Consider the following 18365-nt stretch of genomic DNA (forward strand, 5'->3'; position numbering starts at 1 on the left):
TGGAATTCAGTTTGAGCCTTCCCTTTATAACAAGTGGGTCTAGAATTGCAGCCATTGAGCAATTGACAGCCCTATGGGAGTGTAAAAAGAGTGGGTCCTTTTTCAACACGTGCTGGGGCAAGCTAATTTGTTTCCTGTGGAGGAGGATAGTCCTGAATACATTTTTTAGTTAATACCTCTGGTTTGTGACCACAGATCTGCATCTCTGCAGCAGTGGAAACCTTGGACCTACTTGATGTAATTGAGGTTGCATTAAGTGTTGCCACTCCTTTGGCATGTCTCTAATAATATTACTTCACTTCCCCACTTCTGATTTATGCAGCACCTGGCATAGTGCAGCTTCAGTGGTCACATATTCTGATGATGTACTTTTGCAAGACCTCTTACAATAATCTTGTTCCTGAACTGTAGGAACCACTTTGATGTAGTATTTAGAATGTTGGACTAGCATACTCAGGTTCACATCCCCACTTGACCCTAAAGTTCACTCTGTGATCTTATTGGCCTAATGTACCCTTTATAGTTATTAGGCCTATAAGCAGCTTACAAAAGTAAAAACCAATTGCACAGCACAACATTGTTAAAATACACCATAAAAATGCAAAATTGTTAAAATACACAGTGAAACCGTTCCATTAAAATATGCAGTAAAACAACCACATTAAAACAGCACAGCAATTTAATACAGGACTCTGGCTGAGAGATCAAGGGAATGCCTGGGTAAACAAGTGTTTTTTCAATACAGATGGGACCGCTCATATTTAATCAGGGCATATATTTCACAACATCGGTGCCACCATTGAAAAAGCCCACCACAAACTAATAGTCAACAGGTTGTAGCATGACTAACCAGGTTACTCTACTTGATCTTAATGTATTTACTGGACAGTGGAGGAATCCAATCTGAACATGAAAATGGGATCTGGGAACCTGCCTTGCTTTTGTGGCATTATTTATGTAATTGCCAGCACAGTTTCACTGTAACACATCACCAATAAACTTCCTAACTTCCCAATTACTTTTTGGCAAAAACCAGCAACCCTTAATTTATATTCCATACTGCAGTTGTAAGATGTTTAGTTGAACAGTTGGATTTGCAAAACAGTTATTTTGACAGTGGGCTGCTAATATGATTGCTTATATAACCGTTATTCTAACACCTGTTGGCAGACAAACAAGCAGTCTAACAGCACAATCCTATAGGTGATTATTCGGATGTAAGTTGCATTGAGCTTGGTGGCACTTGTATCATCACTACTGTTAATAGGGATCATTGAATGCATAAGAGACACAGAAGTCTGTGTAATTAACTATATGGCTGTAGTGCCTCTGTATATTCTTTGATAATGGATGAGCAGGCCATTGAATAAGTATTTTGAAGGGTCTCCTGTAACTAGTGAAACAAGATAATGACACTGGCTGTAGATCTCTAGTGGAATAAACATACAGAATATAGTTGTACCTTGGTTCTGGAACGCCTTGCGACTCAAACGTTTTGGCTCCCGAATGCCGCAAACCCAGAAGTGAGTATTCCGGTTTGCGAAAGCTGAATGTCCGACGCAGCTTCCGTGGCTTCCAATTGAGTGCAGGAAGCTCCTGCAGCCAGTCGGAAGCCGTGCCTTGGTTTTTGTATGTTTTCAGAGGTCGAGCAGACTAATGGAATGGATTCTGTTTGAGGACCAAGGTATGATGGATATGGCAAATAAAAATAGATGTAAAAGTAGAAAAATAAAATACAGATATAGAGGTGGGGTAAAAAAAATCCCAATAAATTACAGAAAATACAGTGCCACATTCAATTGTTGCATATGAGAAGACAAAGATGGGCCAATTCAGTTCTCAGTAAAACCTCAGTAAAACAGTTTAGTCGGCTGTCCAGTTGAGTTAGCATAGGAGAGAAACCTATACCACATCAAGTAAAAAGGATCCATTTTCGATGTACCATTAAGGACTCTCCGTTTGTATGCCAAGTGTTCTGACAATGCAATGCAATGACTGTCTAGCTTACAAGCAAAATGCAGTGATGTGCCCGTATAGAAAAGGTGCTCAGACTGCATGGAACTAAGATGTGACCTTGTTACCATTCTTTAGCATTTAATGCCTCCATCGTTGTGACGTAGTGGAATGTGATTGTTGTTATTATTTTTAAAGTAGACTCGCACGTAACAGAGCTTCAGGTTCGCTTCGGGATCCTTCTCGCTTCTCCGCCTTGTCCCCGCCAAGGATTTCAAGGCTTTTTAACATGGACATAATGGTTAAACAAGACAATTACAACCTACAAAACACAATTTAGAAGCCGGTCAGGTGTTTCTCTTAACGTATTACGTTTCCCCCTTGGTTTTTAATGTTTCTGTACAGTATATGTACAGATATATGGGGGGGGGGTTTCCTTCCTTAAAGGTAAAGGGACCCTTGACCATTAGGTTCAGTCGTGACCAACTCTGAGGTTGCAGCACTCATCTCGCTCTATAGCCCAAGGGAGCCGGCGTACACCTTCCAGGTCATGTGGCCAGCCTGACAAAGCCGCTTCTGGCGAACCAGAGCAGCACACGGAAACGCCATTTACCTTCCCGCTGGAGCGGTACCTATTTATCTACTTGCACTTTGACGTGCTTTCGAACTGCTAGGTGGGCAGGAGCTGGGACCGAGCAATGGGAGCTCACCCCGTTGGGATTTGAACCGCCGACCTTCCGATCGGCAAGCCCTAAGCTCAGTGGTTTAGACTATAGCACCACCCGCGTTGTAAATTTAAATGTAGTTTAGTGTATTTGCAAGGAATGTAAAACATCTTTATGTGATGTGTATTGGACTGAGAGCAAAAAGAAAAAAAGAGATCCCTCCATCCAAAAGTTGTCTGCTCAAAAGAATCCCTCATTTATTGTTACAGATGAACAGGAGGCCTTGAAATCTATCATGAAGGATTTGGTTGCACTCAAGATGAGCCGGCGCCCCAGATTGTCTGGTTTTGAAAGCATGAAAACCAAAGACACTCCACATTCAAACAGACAGGTAGGTAATATGTTCCTGAACACTGCTGCTTTGCCTGCCTTGTAATTGGCTGTTATTAACATAATGCCTGCTGAGCCAAATGGATTTCACAATTTTATCCTAATAAAAACCAAGGAAGGTCAGAGGATGGCACCTTAGAATGTTTGCTTTAGATTTTCTTCTTTCCCTCTGATTTTAAGCCTTCCAACTGCCTTTCTTATTATTGCACAGGTAATTTTAATTTTTCCTTCATCAGCAAGCAGGAGATCAGGCAGCAAAGAATTCTCTCCTACTCCCACAGGTGGCAGGGCCAGCTACTGCTTCTATGCTTTTATTAAGGTTTTTTTCTTATTTAAATTGTATACCACCCTGGGAGTCTCACACTGAAGGGTATCTTATAAATAAGCACTCTATCCAGAGAGAGAGAGAGAGAAACTGCTTTCTCTTTTTGCCTTCAGAGAAACATTCCTGATTATTGCAATAATATGCTCCAAGCCTTCATGGTTAAACTCCTCTTTCATTGCTAAGCCCTTTTGCTCAAAATCTAATCAGGGGCAGGAAAACTCATCTCTCCAACTCTTCTGAGATTTTTTTTTACCATAGTGAAGGTTCAGCATGGCTATTCAAACTGAATTCCTTGGCCACTGTAGTTGCCTTCTTTCATGGAAAGTCCTTCAGCCAATAATGTAAACTAGGACTGACTAACGTGTGCCTCCAGACATTGCTGAACCACAACTCCCATCAGCCCCAGCCAACATGGCTAATGGCAAGGGGTGGTGGGAATTTTAGTTCAGCAGCATCTGGAGGCACACAGGTTAGCCACCTGTGCCACAGCAACTATAATTCCTCTTATCCTAACTTGAGCACTAAGCCTTAATTTGGACATCCTTTTGCTGCCTGCTTTTCTTGCAGACAGAGAACATGAGATTCTCTGGCCAGCAGGCTGGACAGCAGACAGCCTCACTTATACTGGGAAGACATGTGATAGGCGACAGTTGTGTTTGTGTGAGTGAAGTCCCCACCTCACCTAGGGACTAATTTGGATGCCCTTCTGTCCAAAGAGTTCTGTATTTTTCATGTTTCACTCCTATTTGGCATGGTGGGTTATGTAGCTTTCCAGATTTCTTGAATTATTAGTAACATTGATCCTGCTGAAATTGAGATGGGTCTCTTCCTTGGAAATAAGGTCAGGTTTTTTTTCCTGCAGCCCCATCTTTTGGACAGGGTGCAGTTAATGCTTGCTGCCTCCTTTCCTGCTTGCTGACCAGAAGGGAACATAATTAGAAGTCCAGCTTTCCCTTTTTTATTTACAAACATAGCATTGTATTTTTTCTTCCCATTTAAGAAAAAACACAGTACCAGCAACTCAGCTGTCCTGAGCAACCAGTGTGTGTGTGCAGCAGAGGACAAAAAGGCTCAGGTAAGCAAACTTTTCCCCCTTCCTGTACTGTTAGAAATTGAGGAGACATTTATATTTTAGGTGTGTGTAAAATATGTTAACAAAACAAGCAAACAAGAATATTCCATACTCATACCTCCTTCCATACTCAACATGAGGAGGCATGTGTGAGATATGCATTGAAAGAAACCTTGGGACACTTCATTCAGTGAGGCTATATAGGTTTTGGGGAAGCTGTGGGATTCATAATCCTCACTCACATGTGACCTCTGGCCAAGACAGTGCCAAGACTAGCTACATTCCTGAGATGTTCCACTGTTGTGGAGCTTAGAACATGGGTAGGCAAACTAAGGCCTGGGGGCCGGATCCGGCCCAACCGCCTTCTAAATCCGGCCCGCGGATGGTCTGGGAATCAGCGTGCTTTTACATGAGTAGAATGTGTCCTTTTATTTTAAATGCATCTCTGGGTTATTTGTGGGGCATAGGAATTCGTTCACACCCACCCACCCACCCCAAATATAGTCCAGTCCCCTACAAGGTCTGAGGGACAGTGGGCTGTCACCCTGCTGAAAAGGTTTGCTGACCCCTGCCTTAGAATGAAGTAGTACACTCTCCAAAAGCCCCAAAGGTTTGAACATTCTGGGGTCTAGCCACCAGCCACCTTGAGAACCTCCTCCTCCATCCTTACAGGAGAACACAGAAGAAGGTCTGGTGCTCCTCCTGCAAAAACATTGGGCTCTGATTTCACCCCAATAAAACCATCCATATTCTGAAGATGTGGATGATATTTTTTTATTTTTTTTAAAAAAATGGTACACTTAGCATCAGATTTAGTTTGACCCACAATCTGGAGCTACATATCTTTTTCTTCTTCTTCAAAATCCCAAAGTGCCCTGAGACTTAACCTCAGTTTTGCCGTATAGTCTTAAGGCCTGTGCTGGAAATTACATTATAGCTTACCAAACAGGGTTCATGAAAGGGAAGAAATTAAAATTAACTGCACAGAGTAGTTACAGCAAATCCAAACAAATCCCCAACTTCTGCTCTGTAGTTAACTCACTAATATATTTTATTGTTTTATGGAAGGAAGGAAATGCCCAAACATGTAGCACATAAACTAACAATCTCTTCTTTTGCAGAATGACATCCGGATAAAGTTTGAATATAATGGGGAAAAGCGGTAAGTTTTTGTCTTCTTTTCACATACTTAACTATATTTTGGGCACATTTTGTGTGCTCAGTATAATTTGAATCTGGTTTTAATGAAGGGATTAGATGTTTGCTAAAGAATCTTGATAACCGGTGATAAATTAGATAGGGATAAATTAGAGGTATCAACATGCTGACTAATACAAGAAAGATCCTGTTGCATTCTTTATAATGTAGTTGTATTTTGAATCCAGTAGAAATTGCAGGTGTTGACGATACCCATTAGATAACCTGACTCAATTTGTTAGGAGAGCTGTGTACTGTTTGTTTGTGTGTGTATGATTTGTATTTTTTATCATCTTAAGTAACCATTTATATTAACAATCAATAATTAAAAATGCATAACTGGGGTAGTGCTGAACAGTAGCCTTTCTACGGACTTCCAACTCCTAGAGTTTCTCTCCTGAGTTACAATATGTTACAGAGTTTGACTCCTACACACAATGACCTTAATGTATCCTTATTAGCCTGAGCTGTTTTAATTAATATTATTTATTGAATTTATATACCACCCTAATTAAATAAAAATTGCCCTAAGAAATACGACCCGGTGTATAAGATGACCCCCGACCTTTGAGAAGATTTCCCTGGGTTAAAAAGTAGTCTTATACGCAGGAATATGATTGCGTGATTAAAAAAAGAGTTTGAGTTGCATCTAGGATTGGTCATACTGAGATTATAGCCACTGAAGTGATTGGGCATGAATAGCTTAGGTAAATTAATTTCAGTGGATCTTGAAGTAAAACCTAGCTGAATGCAACCTTCACTTTAAAATTCAAAATGACAAATACAGTGGTCCCTCGACTTGCAAACTTAATCCGTTCCGAATGCACATTCGTAGGTCGAAAAGTTCGGAAGTCGAAACGCGGCTTCCCATAGGAAAAAAATATTCGAAAAAATTCGTAAGTCGAAAAAACCGCATTTAAAGCCGCCAACGGTTTCCGTTCGGATGTAGAAAAATTCGTACGCGTGCGGCCATTTGTCCCGTTCGTAAGTTGAAACCTACGGGATGTCGAGTAATTCGTAAGTCGAGGGACCACTGTATGTACAAGCAGCCACACCCAGGAGATGCTATGTTTCCAGTAACATGGGGGCACTGGAAGTTCATTCTTGTCAACAACAGGATCCACAATGCAACACAGCACAGTGCTACAACTAACTTGGTAGTGATCATCTTGTATGTTTTCCTGGTCAAGCAGGTGTCTTTGAAATGGCGTGGGGGACTCGGTAGGGTATGGCTGTCTTACATACCCACTGAAAAGAAAAGCTCAATTGTATGCAAGCTGTAATTATGCAGCTATGTAAGACTTGCTCTCAAAATGCATTTCTATGTGTTTGATTTCAGCAAAGCTGCCAGATCTGACCACAAATATTTAAGTCGGGAATGGTCTGCCTAAAATTACCCCAATCCATCATGACTTTGCTGCTCTAAAAAAACCCAGTGGCGGGGTGGGGAAGCTCAAATGCTTATGCGTGTTTAATGAGCTATTTGCCTTTCATAAGGAGTTTCAGTGCAGATGTGAGCCAAGCTATGTGCACAGTGTCCAAGTATTATAATTTCAGTTTATTATTGGATTGGTTTCTCATTACAGTATAAAAAATGTTGTAGACTACTGAGTTGTGTGTGGGGGTTTTTAATAATAATGAAGACAGCGTTTTTAGATGGTTGAACATAGTAGGTTTTTAAGTTAACTTTGCTTTCCAACATGCATGTTATGAAGAGCTCAAGCAATATTTTTTGAATGCTTGGAAGATCAAGTGCAAAGCGTAGATCTCAAAATAATAGTTAACTTACCAAAATCTTCAGTGCCAAAATGGAGAGCTGAAGGTCCCACAACAATAGTAAACTGGTTGGGAAATATCTGGACAATTATAAATATGATCAAATTAACATACTATCAAAGAACCCAAAATGAACAATAAAACAATTTTTTTGATCTGTGGTCAGTATTTTTTAGGCTTTGGAAAGTCAAATTTCACAATTAGTAAACAGCCATATAATATTTTTTGCATTACTGCAAGGGTAACACACACATGTTGTATAGAGTAGCATATCTTTATTTTTCTTAATTTTGTTTGCTTGCTTTTTCATGTTTGTAGAACTATATATTAATGTATATGCTGTTTGTATGCCAGAATATCTTCTAAACTGATGTTTTGTCAATTCTTATGCACAATTATCGTGTGTGTGTGTGTGTGTGTGTGTGTGTGTGTGTGTGAAGCTGGTGAGCACCTAAGAATCTCAGCACATGGTTGGTTAACAGTTGAGGGAAAACACTGCTGCTTATGTAATTGCTTTTGTTGCATGGATTGTTTACAGCTCATTCTGTTTGAATTATCAGTATATTTCTATCCCATTCAGAATTATCGCTTTTGCCCGGCCTGTCCACTATGAAGATGTGCAGCAGAAAGTGAAAACAGTTTTTGGGCAGCCACTAGATCTCCATTACATGAATAACGAGGTACCAAAATACGCCCACATTTTGTTCTCAAACAATGCTATTCAGATCCAAAGAGAAATACCGCCACTCTGAGAAATCCAAACACCTTGGCAAGGGTGGGGGCATGAAAAGAGGCAAAAGTAGCTTTTCACATGGTCAACTAACACACCTGCCCAGATAAAAGTAGTCCCATGAGGGGACAATAGTACCAAACAGTACCGGCAGTTGGCAAGTGTATTTGTGGGCTGAAGATATGAGCCCTTTATTGGCTCCCTTTTCAGGTGGCAGAGCAGATGGAAACCTTACCCGTTCATTTGCACTACCGCAGTCTGCAATATGGGAAATAGTTATAATGTGTTGTATCCAAACTTAGTCATGCTTACAGAATTGAGTTCAGTGAGCCAACTTCAAGCATGACTAAGTCTGGATACAACCCACTGACTTACCCTTAACAGGAATGTTTTTTAAGGATTAGAACGAGATAATATATAGGGAGCACTTGAAAGCACTAAACAGATGTTAAGTATTGTATCTTCATTTATTCTCTCTCTGACCCCCACTCCACCGCTTCTGAGACGGTTTTTGAGTTATTCTATATCTATATCTTATTCTATATCTATATCTATTCTATCTTATTCTATTCTTGTTTCTATCTTATTCTAGCATTTAAAATTCTATCTTGTTGTCTCACTATTTCATCCCTTTGTTGTCTGGAGGATTTAAAATGTAATTTTTTACTAACTGAGTGCCTGTGTTCTTGCATTGTAGTTATCTATTCCTTTGAAAAGTCAAGATGACCTCGATAAGGCAATAGATCTGTTAGACCGAAGTGCAAATGTGAAACGCCTTAGAATATTACTGCTGTCTCAGGACAGAAACCATGTAAGTAAAAATAACATAATGTGCTGCAGTCTCATTTTTGCTATAAGCCCTTACCAGTCATTAAGCAGAACAGTGATGCCTAGTCCACAAGGTGGTTTTGGTCCCCTGCTCCACTCAGAGCCTTGTTGCGATAAATCGAAACCCCAACAATTGAAAGCAGGCTTCATCATCCCAGTTGGAAGGCAAAGTAAACATCTGTGGAGCCCACTGTTTTCTGTAGACCACCAAACTACATGGTCTGACCCCCCCCCCCCCCGAGCAAACGGAAATGTATTTCAGACTGCATTTCTAGTTGCAACTTGATACAACTATTCTTTTTTCCTCCCTGGGCTTCTTGTCCTTGGAATTAAAATATTAAGTCCCTCCAAAATCAAATTGCTTCCTTTCTCTCTCTCTCTCTCCCTCCCTCCCTAACAGACCAGTTCATCATCCCATTCTGGGATGCCAAAGCAAGTCAGAATCAAAACTTCTCAATCCATGGGAGATGTGAACACTGCCTTCCAGCCACCTGAAACCAGAAGCAGGCACTTGTCTATCAGTGAGTACTAGTGGCCTAGAATCCAAATTTTTGACATTAATTTCAGTCTATACTAGCAACAATTCTGTTCTTCCAAACACTCTAGGCTGTGACTTACAGCCTCTAAAGTTTTCCTTTTTTATCAGATATTTGAACCATCATTTTCAGTTGAGGAGTACACCCACACATATACATGTAGAGAGAAACATTAAGAAATCATGAGAGGGCAATTCAGTCTTCTAGGACAATCTCTTGCTGCTGACTTGAAAGTCAACATTATTGAAACAAAAAACTTTAGGTTTTAGGTGTCAGGCCCCCATCCCCAAACCCAATGACAGCAGCTCTTACTTGAAAGTAAGGAAGAGGTCTTTATTCAGTCTAATAGCAGTACATGTCCACAAGCAAACATAAGGTCCAGGAGTCAAGGTTCTAAGTTACATGAGCAGGGCAAGTGGTTCATATCCTAAAGGAAGCTATGATGATGTACCTGCAGTTGATACGCCCCTCCTGCCAAGCTTTTAAAGATGGGAGTGGTGCAAGCTCACTCTCAAGACTCTCTCTGCCTGTGGTTTTGCTATGCACACATATGCATGCTCTGTCAGGGTGGGTACATTTGATTCGCCTTCATAAGTGGCACTTGTCTGTCAGTGACAATACAATGTTGTCCAGCTCTGCCAGCACTTCTTCCTGTTCAGCCTCTCCCTCTGGCTGGCCGAAGTCCTTCCTTCTCCTGGATAAGGTTCTTTAGCAAGAGCATGGGAGAGAACCAGCAGATCTTCTTCCTTCTCTCTGACATTTTAAACCACAAGGGGAGGACCTTCCAGCCCCCCATCTGCAGTTTTATTAGTCCATATCGGATTACTGCACTGTTCTCTATGTTGGACTGTCTTCAAATACAGTATGGTCCAGAGTCTACAGTTGTTCCCAAATGTGGCTACTAGAATGTTCTGGAAGCCAACAATTAGATCATATGACACCAATCTAATTCTAATCTAATATTAACTACATCGGTTACCTGTTTGTTTCTGGGCTCAATTTAAAGCACAGGTGCTTATGTTTGAAATCTTTAATAGATTATTGATTTTACTGATTACCGTATATTCCGGCGTATAAGACGACTGGGTGTATAAGACGACCCCCAACTTTTCCAGTTAAAATATAGAGTTTGGGATATACTTGCCGTATAAGAAATACAACCCGGTGTATAAGACGACCCCCAACTTTTGAGAAGATTTTCCTGGGTTAGAAAGTAGTCTTATACGCAGGAATATACAGTACTTTATTTCTATATAACTTAATATATTCAAAATATCTAAGCGGTGTACAAAAGGCTGAAGCAACAACAGTCAACTTAAACAAAATATTACAAAAAAGTTACATATAAAAATGTTGCATTAAAACAAAGTGGTGTGTGTGTGTGTGTGTGTGCTCATTTTCCTTCTGATGCACCCTCCCCTTTCATCCTCCGGGTTCTTACCCAGGTTCCAACAAGCTCTCAGCTCACTCACAAAAGCCTCATAACGAGAAAAGTTCCTGGAAACAACCGATGTCACCTTAGTCTCTCACTCTAGATGTGCTTTTTATGGGCAGGCCCAAGGTGGCTGGTACTTCCTTAGGCTGCCCACACCTGTGTCCCATTCAGCTGCACTTTGCGCACCGAGTTCCAGATGCAGCAGGTTTATTGAGTTTCCCACGGGGTCACATCTCTTCTGTCCTCTCCTCCTCTTCCTCCAGTTGCTTAATAGCATCAAACCTGGTAATTTCAAGGGTACCTTTGTTGATATGACTGCCTGTCCACCCCCTGAGTCCACCCCCAAAGGCACACTCCTCCATTGTCTCTTGAGACAGACGGATGCCAGGAGCCTAAGACTGGCCTTGGAGAACCTGCTCTCCATCCCCTTACCATTGAAAGTATGTTAGGCAAGTACAAGTGGCAGGCCTTTTCAGTGGTGGCACCAAGACTCTGGAATGGCCGTCTTCTGGGAGATGCAGCAGGCTTCCTTCCTTTCTTCATTTAGGTAGATTTAGAAGAACTATTCACTCAGACAGGCTTATACTGCTCTGCTGTTTTTAAAGTTTTCTTGGTTTCATGCTGCTGCTTAGTTGTTAATGTAAGGAATATTTGTGTGTGTTTGTTTTAACATATTTATTTGCTTCAAGTGCAGGCTGTTGTAGAAAAACAGGATAGAAATAATAATGGATTTACAAGTGCAGTTTTAAAGAGCATGGGGAACTTACCCTTAAGCAGATGGTGTGTCTGCCTTCAAACACTTAATTTGTAAGGGAAAAAATACATATAAAATAATTTGATACACTTCTATCTCTATGATCTTCAGGAGAATGAGGGGTGGTGCTATGGCAGGTCATCTTGGCCGTTGTGATAAAAGTGCTCCATGGAAAAAAGAGAATCAACTCTCGACCTGAAAGAGGGCTTAATTCCTTATTTGAAAACCTTATTTCATGGTTTGAAAAGGGGCCTACCCTTGACTCACAACAAAATATTGCCTCCTGCTTCCTCCATTAGCCAGAAGATGGGGCTAGTGTATTGCAAGTTTTCATTGTAAGGAACAAAAAGAATTCTCTTTGAATACCCTTGGTTTACGAACTTAATCCGTTCCAGAAGTCCGTTCTTAAACCAAAGGCGTTCTTAAACCAAGGTGCGCTTTCCCTAATGAGGCCTCCCGCCACCGGTGCCCTTCCACCATTCCATTCATAAACCAAGGTAAAGTTCGCTAACTGGAACACTACTTCCAGTTTTGCGGTGTTTTTTAACTGAACAGTTCATAAACAGGGCTGTTCTTAAACTGAGGTACCACTGTACATGCTAAATATATATTATCCTTTAAAATTTGGTAACCTGGAACTCTTTCCACCCAAAATTTTAAGAGAAATTTGCAGGCTTATTTTAAAATTTGAAAAGGTCATACGGAGGCAGCTCTGTTTGAGGTTGGGTATTTCAGCATACTGACAATTTAAACTACAAAGATTCTCAGAACCAGCAAGGCATAGGTGACTTCTCACACAAAGTATGAGGTTGTCTCGGGTAGGGTGGAGAAGGTAGTGATGGGTCTAATCTCTTTAATTTTGAGTTACATTGTGCCCCCATGGCAGCTATTTTGTGACAGGCACCCCCAGCATACTCTTAAAATTCAAAATGTGCCTGCTGGTCCGAGAAGGTTGGCAATTTGTTACTTAAATTAATAGTTTCATCCAACTGCTTCCATGTGAATCAAGCAGAACTAAAGAAAAGAAGACAGAAGGGTTTAATTTGATCAGAGTCAATAGTCAAATGTGACAACAGGGGGAAGACTACTTTTAAACTGTAGAGCAGCATCCAAAACACATTCTGTAACAGAGAAAATACTTCTAGCATTCCTATGTGGGCAACAGCCGACATTTGTATTTCCATAAAATATTTGAACTAAGCGTCAAGCGCAGCAGGTATAAAATGATGGCCTTTAGCTTAGAAGAAATGCACACTAAAGAATAGCCTTTTCTCTATCCCAGGGGTTGGGAAGTGAATCCGGCCAATGGACTGGACGCAGAACTGCCCCACCCTCCACAAGCCACTTTTGACAGGTGGATGGGGCTGCCAACATGTCAATGATCTAATATCATAGGATACACTCTGAGGCTCTCAGGTGTCTCTTTGCAGTTACTCTGAATAACATTGTCCCTGAGTCTTTCAAAAGTTCAGGAAAGAACAATTCTGTCCCTCCTCCCCTCAGGTGCTCTTGACCTAGTGCATCCTTTTAATAAGCATTTCAAAATCTTCAGGTTCTCAGACCACAGGTCGAAGTTCACCACCTCCAGGGTATGTTCCAGAGAGGCAGCAACGAATCGCTCGTCAGGGGTCCTACACCAGCATCAACAGCGAAGGAGAATTCATTCCAGAGACCAATGAGCAATGTGTGAGTTCAGTAAAGTGCTCCTCATCTTTGAGTATTATATAAGAAGCTGCCTTTATACCATGTCAGTCCACTGGTCCACCTAGCTCAGTAATTTCTACCCTGTCAGCAGTTTCTTGTGGTCTCCAAGAGTCTCTTCCAGCTTTATCAGGAAATGCCATGGATTGAACCTGAGACCATCGGCATGCGTAGCACATGCTCTGTCTGAGCCACAGCCCTTTCCCAACTTTCTTGGTAGAGTTCTCCAAGAAAGAACTGTTTGTATTGTATTGTGTCTTAGATTATATTCAATTTGACTTTATGTGACCTCTCATAGATGCTGGATCCTTTAAGCAGTGCTGAAAACTCTATATCTGGCAGTTGTCAGTCGTTGGGCCAGTCAGGAGACAGGTATGGACCTTAATGGGTTTGGAATCGATTTTGCTGTCATCCAATTTCTCCTCAGCATGTTTGGGTTGCTAATGAATTTTCCTTCATGTGAGATTGACAGGGAACCTTGGGGTGTTTCTCTGTCCAGCATTGTTTGTCTTGTCTCATTTGTGTTAGCTCTTTTCTTCATAGAATCATAGAGTTGGAAGGGACCACAAGGGTCATCTAGTCCAACCCCCTGCAATGCAGGAATCATTTGCCCAACATGGGGCTCAAACTCACGATCCTAAGATTAAGAGTCTCATGCTCTACCAACTGAGCTATCCCAGATAAATTCAGTTACATCTATTTCTTTGCTTCTGGCATTTGTGGGTGAATTGTAGATACTCAAGGACCCTTAGGAGGTACAGAGATTGTTAGTCTGTTCCTGGCATAGACCCTGTAGTAAAGTCAAAACTGATTTAGTTTACCACCAAATTCATTTTATTGGCCTCCATACAGTCCCTTACTGTTGCAAACATGGGTTCAGCACCTCTACCGCTTCACTTGAATATGATGAGAGAAATATTAGTCATTGGTATACTGATGGCACCTTACTTCAGAGCCCTAGATTACCTGGCCGGCAGTTTCATGCAGATGTTAAAAAGTATGGGAGATGAGATGGAACCCTGAAGGACCCTATAGCACAGATGCCATGAGGACAAGCAGTATTCTTCCAGCACTACCTTCTGGAATTTAAGTAGGAGTGGAACCACAGTGCCCCCAAACCTGTCATACCTCGGAATCCCGACTTCACTGATTCCAGAGGAGATAGCTTTCCCCGCTCTTTGGTGCTGGATAACTCTCCAGGATAACTAGCAGTCCCCTTGTCATAGGTTATCGCATTGCATCAGGGTAACTGTCACAGTGGCCGGAGTGGGCTACTTCAGAGTAACGACGCTACGCAGCTCTGCATTTTATTCTTTTATTGGTGCTGCGTATTTACAGTGCTGAAGTCATTGCTATTTACACGGAGTGATGTGGTCAGTCGGTTCCAGAACCTCCGAATGGCTTTTGGCGCGTCTTTCTCCAACACAAAAGCTTTGGCAGACCCATCCTCTTTCCCCTCCTCTTTCTGCGTAATTCCGGAGTTGGGGGGATGGGTCTCCCCCCCTTATTCGCCCCTTCCTGTCCCACCTGGGACCCTGGCTCCTCTACCTTGCCTGAGCCTCGGACACGACTTCCTGCTTCCCCATTGGAATCGGAACTCTCTCTGCTTTCCCCTGTGCTCGGGGATGGGCTTGAACTCAGGAGGGGAGGGACTTCGCGATATCCCCTGTCCCTCACATCCACCCCCCTCCCAAGCTCTCCTTCACCCCTCCCCAGGTCCCCCCCAGGTGTCGGTGACGACTGGAAGCCTAAGAACTCAGTGCTTTCCGAGCCCGTTGGTGTGAACACCTCCCCCCAGTCCTGCGAGCCCCCCCCTTCCGCCTGGGAGGACGGGAATCCCAAAAAGTCCGTGGCGTCAGAGCTGGTAGGGGTAAAAATGTTCTGCCAATCTGCTCCTTCCTCTGACTGGGTGGATCTCGGTGACACCCATACCTCATCCTCTGGTTCCTCAAACTCCGCTTCCCAGCGCCATGGTGAACTGCTCTCCCGTGCTTCCTCCCCCTCCCCCTCCCTTTCCATGTGCCAGGGCTTGGGTCTATGGGGAAAGAGGGCGTGAAATTCTTCTACCAGGAATTCCTCCTGTATCTGAGTGGCTGGGACCCATTCATTCTGGGACGGTGGAGCATCCTCCCATGCCATGAGGTACTCCAGGCCCCCCACCCCCCTCCTTGAGTCCAGGATGGCCGTGGCCTCATTGAGTTGCTCCCTGCCTTCTCTCTCCCCCCCTCCCTCAGGGGTTTGTTCGCTGCCTCGGAGCCTGCTGCTTTCCCTGTACGGCGACAGCAGCGATCTATGAAACACTGGGTGCACCCTCATGTCCTCTGGCAGTGCCAGCCTGTATGCCACCGGGTTGACCTGTTGCGTGACCGTGAAGGGGCCCAACCTTCTGGGCGCCAGCTTTTTGCACCTCCCTCTGATGGGAAGGCCCTCCGAGGACAACCAAACTTTGTCCCCCACCCTAATGACCTCCCCCGGTCGCCTGTGGCGATCTGCCCCCTTCTTGTACGCTTCCTTGGCTCTCTCCAAGTGTTCTCTGAGCTGCTGGTGCACCGTCTCCAGTTCCTCTGCCCAATCCTCAGCCTGTGGGCCCTCCTCCTCCTCCTCCCCCTCCCTCTCTGGGAAAGATCTGAGGTCGCGCCCGTAATTGGCCTTAAAGGGCGACACCCCTGTGGAGACGTGCACCGCATTGTTGTAGGCAAATTCTGCCAGTGGCAGGCGATCCACCCAGTCCGTTTGCCGCTGGCTGACGTAGCATCTCAGGTACTGCTGCAGAATGGCGTTGACCCTCTCCGCCTGTCCATTGGTCTGCGGGTGTCTAGCCGTCGACAAGCTGACCTCCACCTGCAGGAGGTTCATGAGCCGCCGCCAGAACCTGGAAACAAATTGGCGGCCACGATCCGAAATAACCCTTAAAGGTAATCCATGCAGTCTGAATACGTGATCCACAAACAGTTTGGCTGTCTCTTCTGCAGAGACCGCCCTGGCACACGGTATAAAGTGGCACATTTTGGACATGAGGTCCACCACCACCAACACTGCGGTCTTGCCCCTGGAAGAAGGCAGATCTGTGATGAAGTCCATGGACACCACTTCCCACGGCCTGTGTGGCGTGGCTAAGGGCTCCAGCAATCCCGGTGGCGCTGCTCTGACCACCTTTGCCCGCTGGCAGGTGTCACAGCCCCGTACATAGTCTCGAACATCTTCCCGCACCCCTGGCCACCAGAAGTGTCTCATGACTAGGTGAGCGGTTTTGTCCCTCCCAAAATGACCCGCCGTTGGGTTGTCGTGCATCTGCTTGAGGACCGTACGTCTAAGCTGGGTGGTGGGCAGGTACAGTGCACCCTTGTAGAAAAGCAGCCCCCTGCGTTCTGCAAAGTCTTTTGCCTGCTCCCCCCCCCCTCTCAGTTCTCTGAAGATGCGGTTGGCAAATTCATCCGCTGCCGTCAGTGCTGTGAGTTCCGCCTCGCTCACCACTGCTGCTCCGCAGGACCATGCTGACGGGGGGAAAATGTGCCTGGGTGCCGGTGGCGCCTCCTCCTCCATGTACTCTGGCTTGCGGGAGAGGGCATCCGCCCTGACATTCTGCTCTCCCGGGATGTAGTGTATGGAGAAGTTGAAGTTCGAGAAGAACTCTGCCCACCGTATCTGCCGCTGGTTGAGCACCCTGGCAGTTCTCCAGAACTCCAGGTTCTTGTGGTCTGTGCACACCTGGATGGGGTGCTTGGCGCCCACCAGGAAGTGTCTCCAGTGCTGGAACGCAGCGTGGATCGCAAGAAGTTCCCGATCAAACACCGTGTAGTTTCGCTCTGGCTGGGTCAACTTCCTGGAGAAGAAGGCACAGGGTCTCCACTCTCTGTTGGCGTCCAGCTGCAACAAAATGGCGCCCACAGCTTTATCAGAAGCATCTGTCTCCACGCGTAGGGGCGCGTCCTGAACCACGTGGAACAGGTTCTGGTCTGAGGCGAACACCCTCTTGAGGCTTTCGAACGCTGCTTGCGCCTCTGGTGTCCACCTGAACTTCTGCTTGCCTCTCAGGCAGTCAGTGATGGGAGCCGTGACGCGAGAGAAGTTCTTGATGAACTTCCTGTAGAAGTTGGCGAAGCCTAGTAGGCGTTGGGCATCTTTGCGCGTCCTGGGGCTGTGCCAGTCCAGAATGGCCTGCACCTTGTCCTTGTCCATCGCCAGCCCCTTGTCTGACAGCTTGTAGCCCAGGAAGTCCACCTCCTTGGTGTGAAACTTGCACTTCTCCAGCTTCACATACAGGTGGTTCTCCTTCAGGCGCTGCAACACCTCCCTGACATCTTTCACATGCTGCACTGGGTCATCGGAATAGATAAGGATGTCATCCAGGAAGACCAAGCATTTCCTGAAGAGGAGGGACCCCAGGACGTGGTGCATGAAGGCCTGGAAGCATGCTGAGCCCCCTTGCAACCCGAAGGGCATCACCAGATATTCAAAAGAGCCCAGAGGCGTGAACATCGTGGTTTTCCATTCATCGCCTTCCCGGATCCTGATCAAGTTGTACGCCCCCCTCAGGTCTAGCTTGGTGAAAATCTTGCCCCTGCGTGCCGCTGTCAGGAGATCATCCACTCTGGGCATGGGGAAAGCCACTGGCTCTGTCACTGAATTCAGCCGTCTAAAATCCACCACAAGACGGCGCTGTTGCGTGTCTTTCTTGTCCACCCAGAAGACTGGGCTGCCCCCTGCTGCCTTGCTTTCTCTGATGAACCCCCGCTTGAGGTTCTTGTCGATGAAAGCGCGCAGATCCTCCAGTTCCTGGTCTGACATGGCGTACAGCTTGGCTGGGGGTATAGTTGCCCCTGGCACCAGGTTGATCTGGCAGTCAAAAGGCCTGTGTGGGGGTAGGTGGTCGGACTCCGCTTCGCTGAAGACCTCCTGCAGGTCCCAGTACGGCTTGGGTATCGCCTCACCCCCTTTGACGTGCATGGTGGCCACCGTGGCTATCGGAGGCCCCTCCCCTGGTTGGTGCTGCATGCAATGTT

General features: G+C 44.7%; 1 protein-coding gene across 2 annotated transcripts in view; it reads left to right on the top strand.

Moving 5' to 3' along the window:
- MAP3K3 (mitogen-activated protein kinase kinase kinase 3) overlaps positions 1-18365 on the top strand; it is a 43138-nt gene that overhangs the window by 12380 nt on the left and 12393 nt on the right. For both annotated transcript variants that reach the window (XM_088655908.1, XM_035134412.3), the window contains exons 2-9: positions 2888-3009; positions 4334-4408; positions 5527-5567; positions 7959-8058; positions 8806-8919; positions 9337-9457; positions 13214-13347; positions 13661-13734. In XM_088655908.1, the coding sequence (XP_088512034.1) occupies positions 2888-3009; positions 4334-4408; positions 5527-5567; positions 7959-8058; positions 8806-8919; positions 9337-9457; positions 13214-13347; positions 13661-13734 (781 nt within the window). The remainder of the gene's footprint in view (positions 1-2887; positions 3010-4333; positions 4409-5526; positions 5568-7958; positions 8059-8805; positions 8920-9336; positions 9458-13213; positions 13348-13660; positions 13735-18365) is intronic.

Source organism: Zootoca vivipara, chromosome 12 (assembly GCF_965207765.1).
Source record: "Zootoca vivipara chromosome 12, rZooViv2.hap1.1, whole genome shotgun sequence".
Classification (NCBI taxonomy): domain Eukaryota; kingdom Metazoa; phylum Chordata; class Lepidosauria; order Squamata; family Lacertidae; genus Zootoca; species Zootoca vivipara.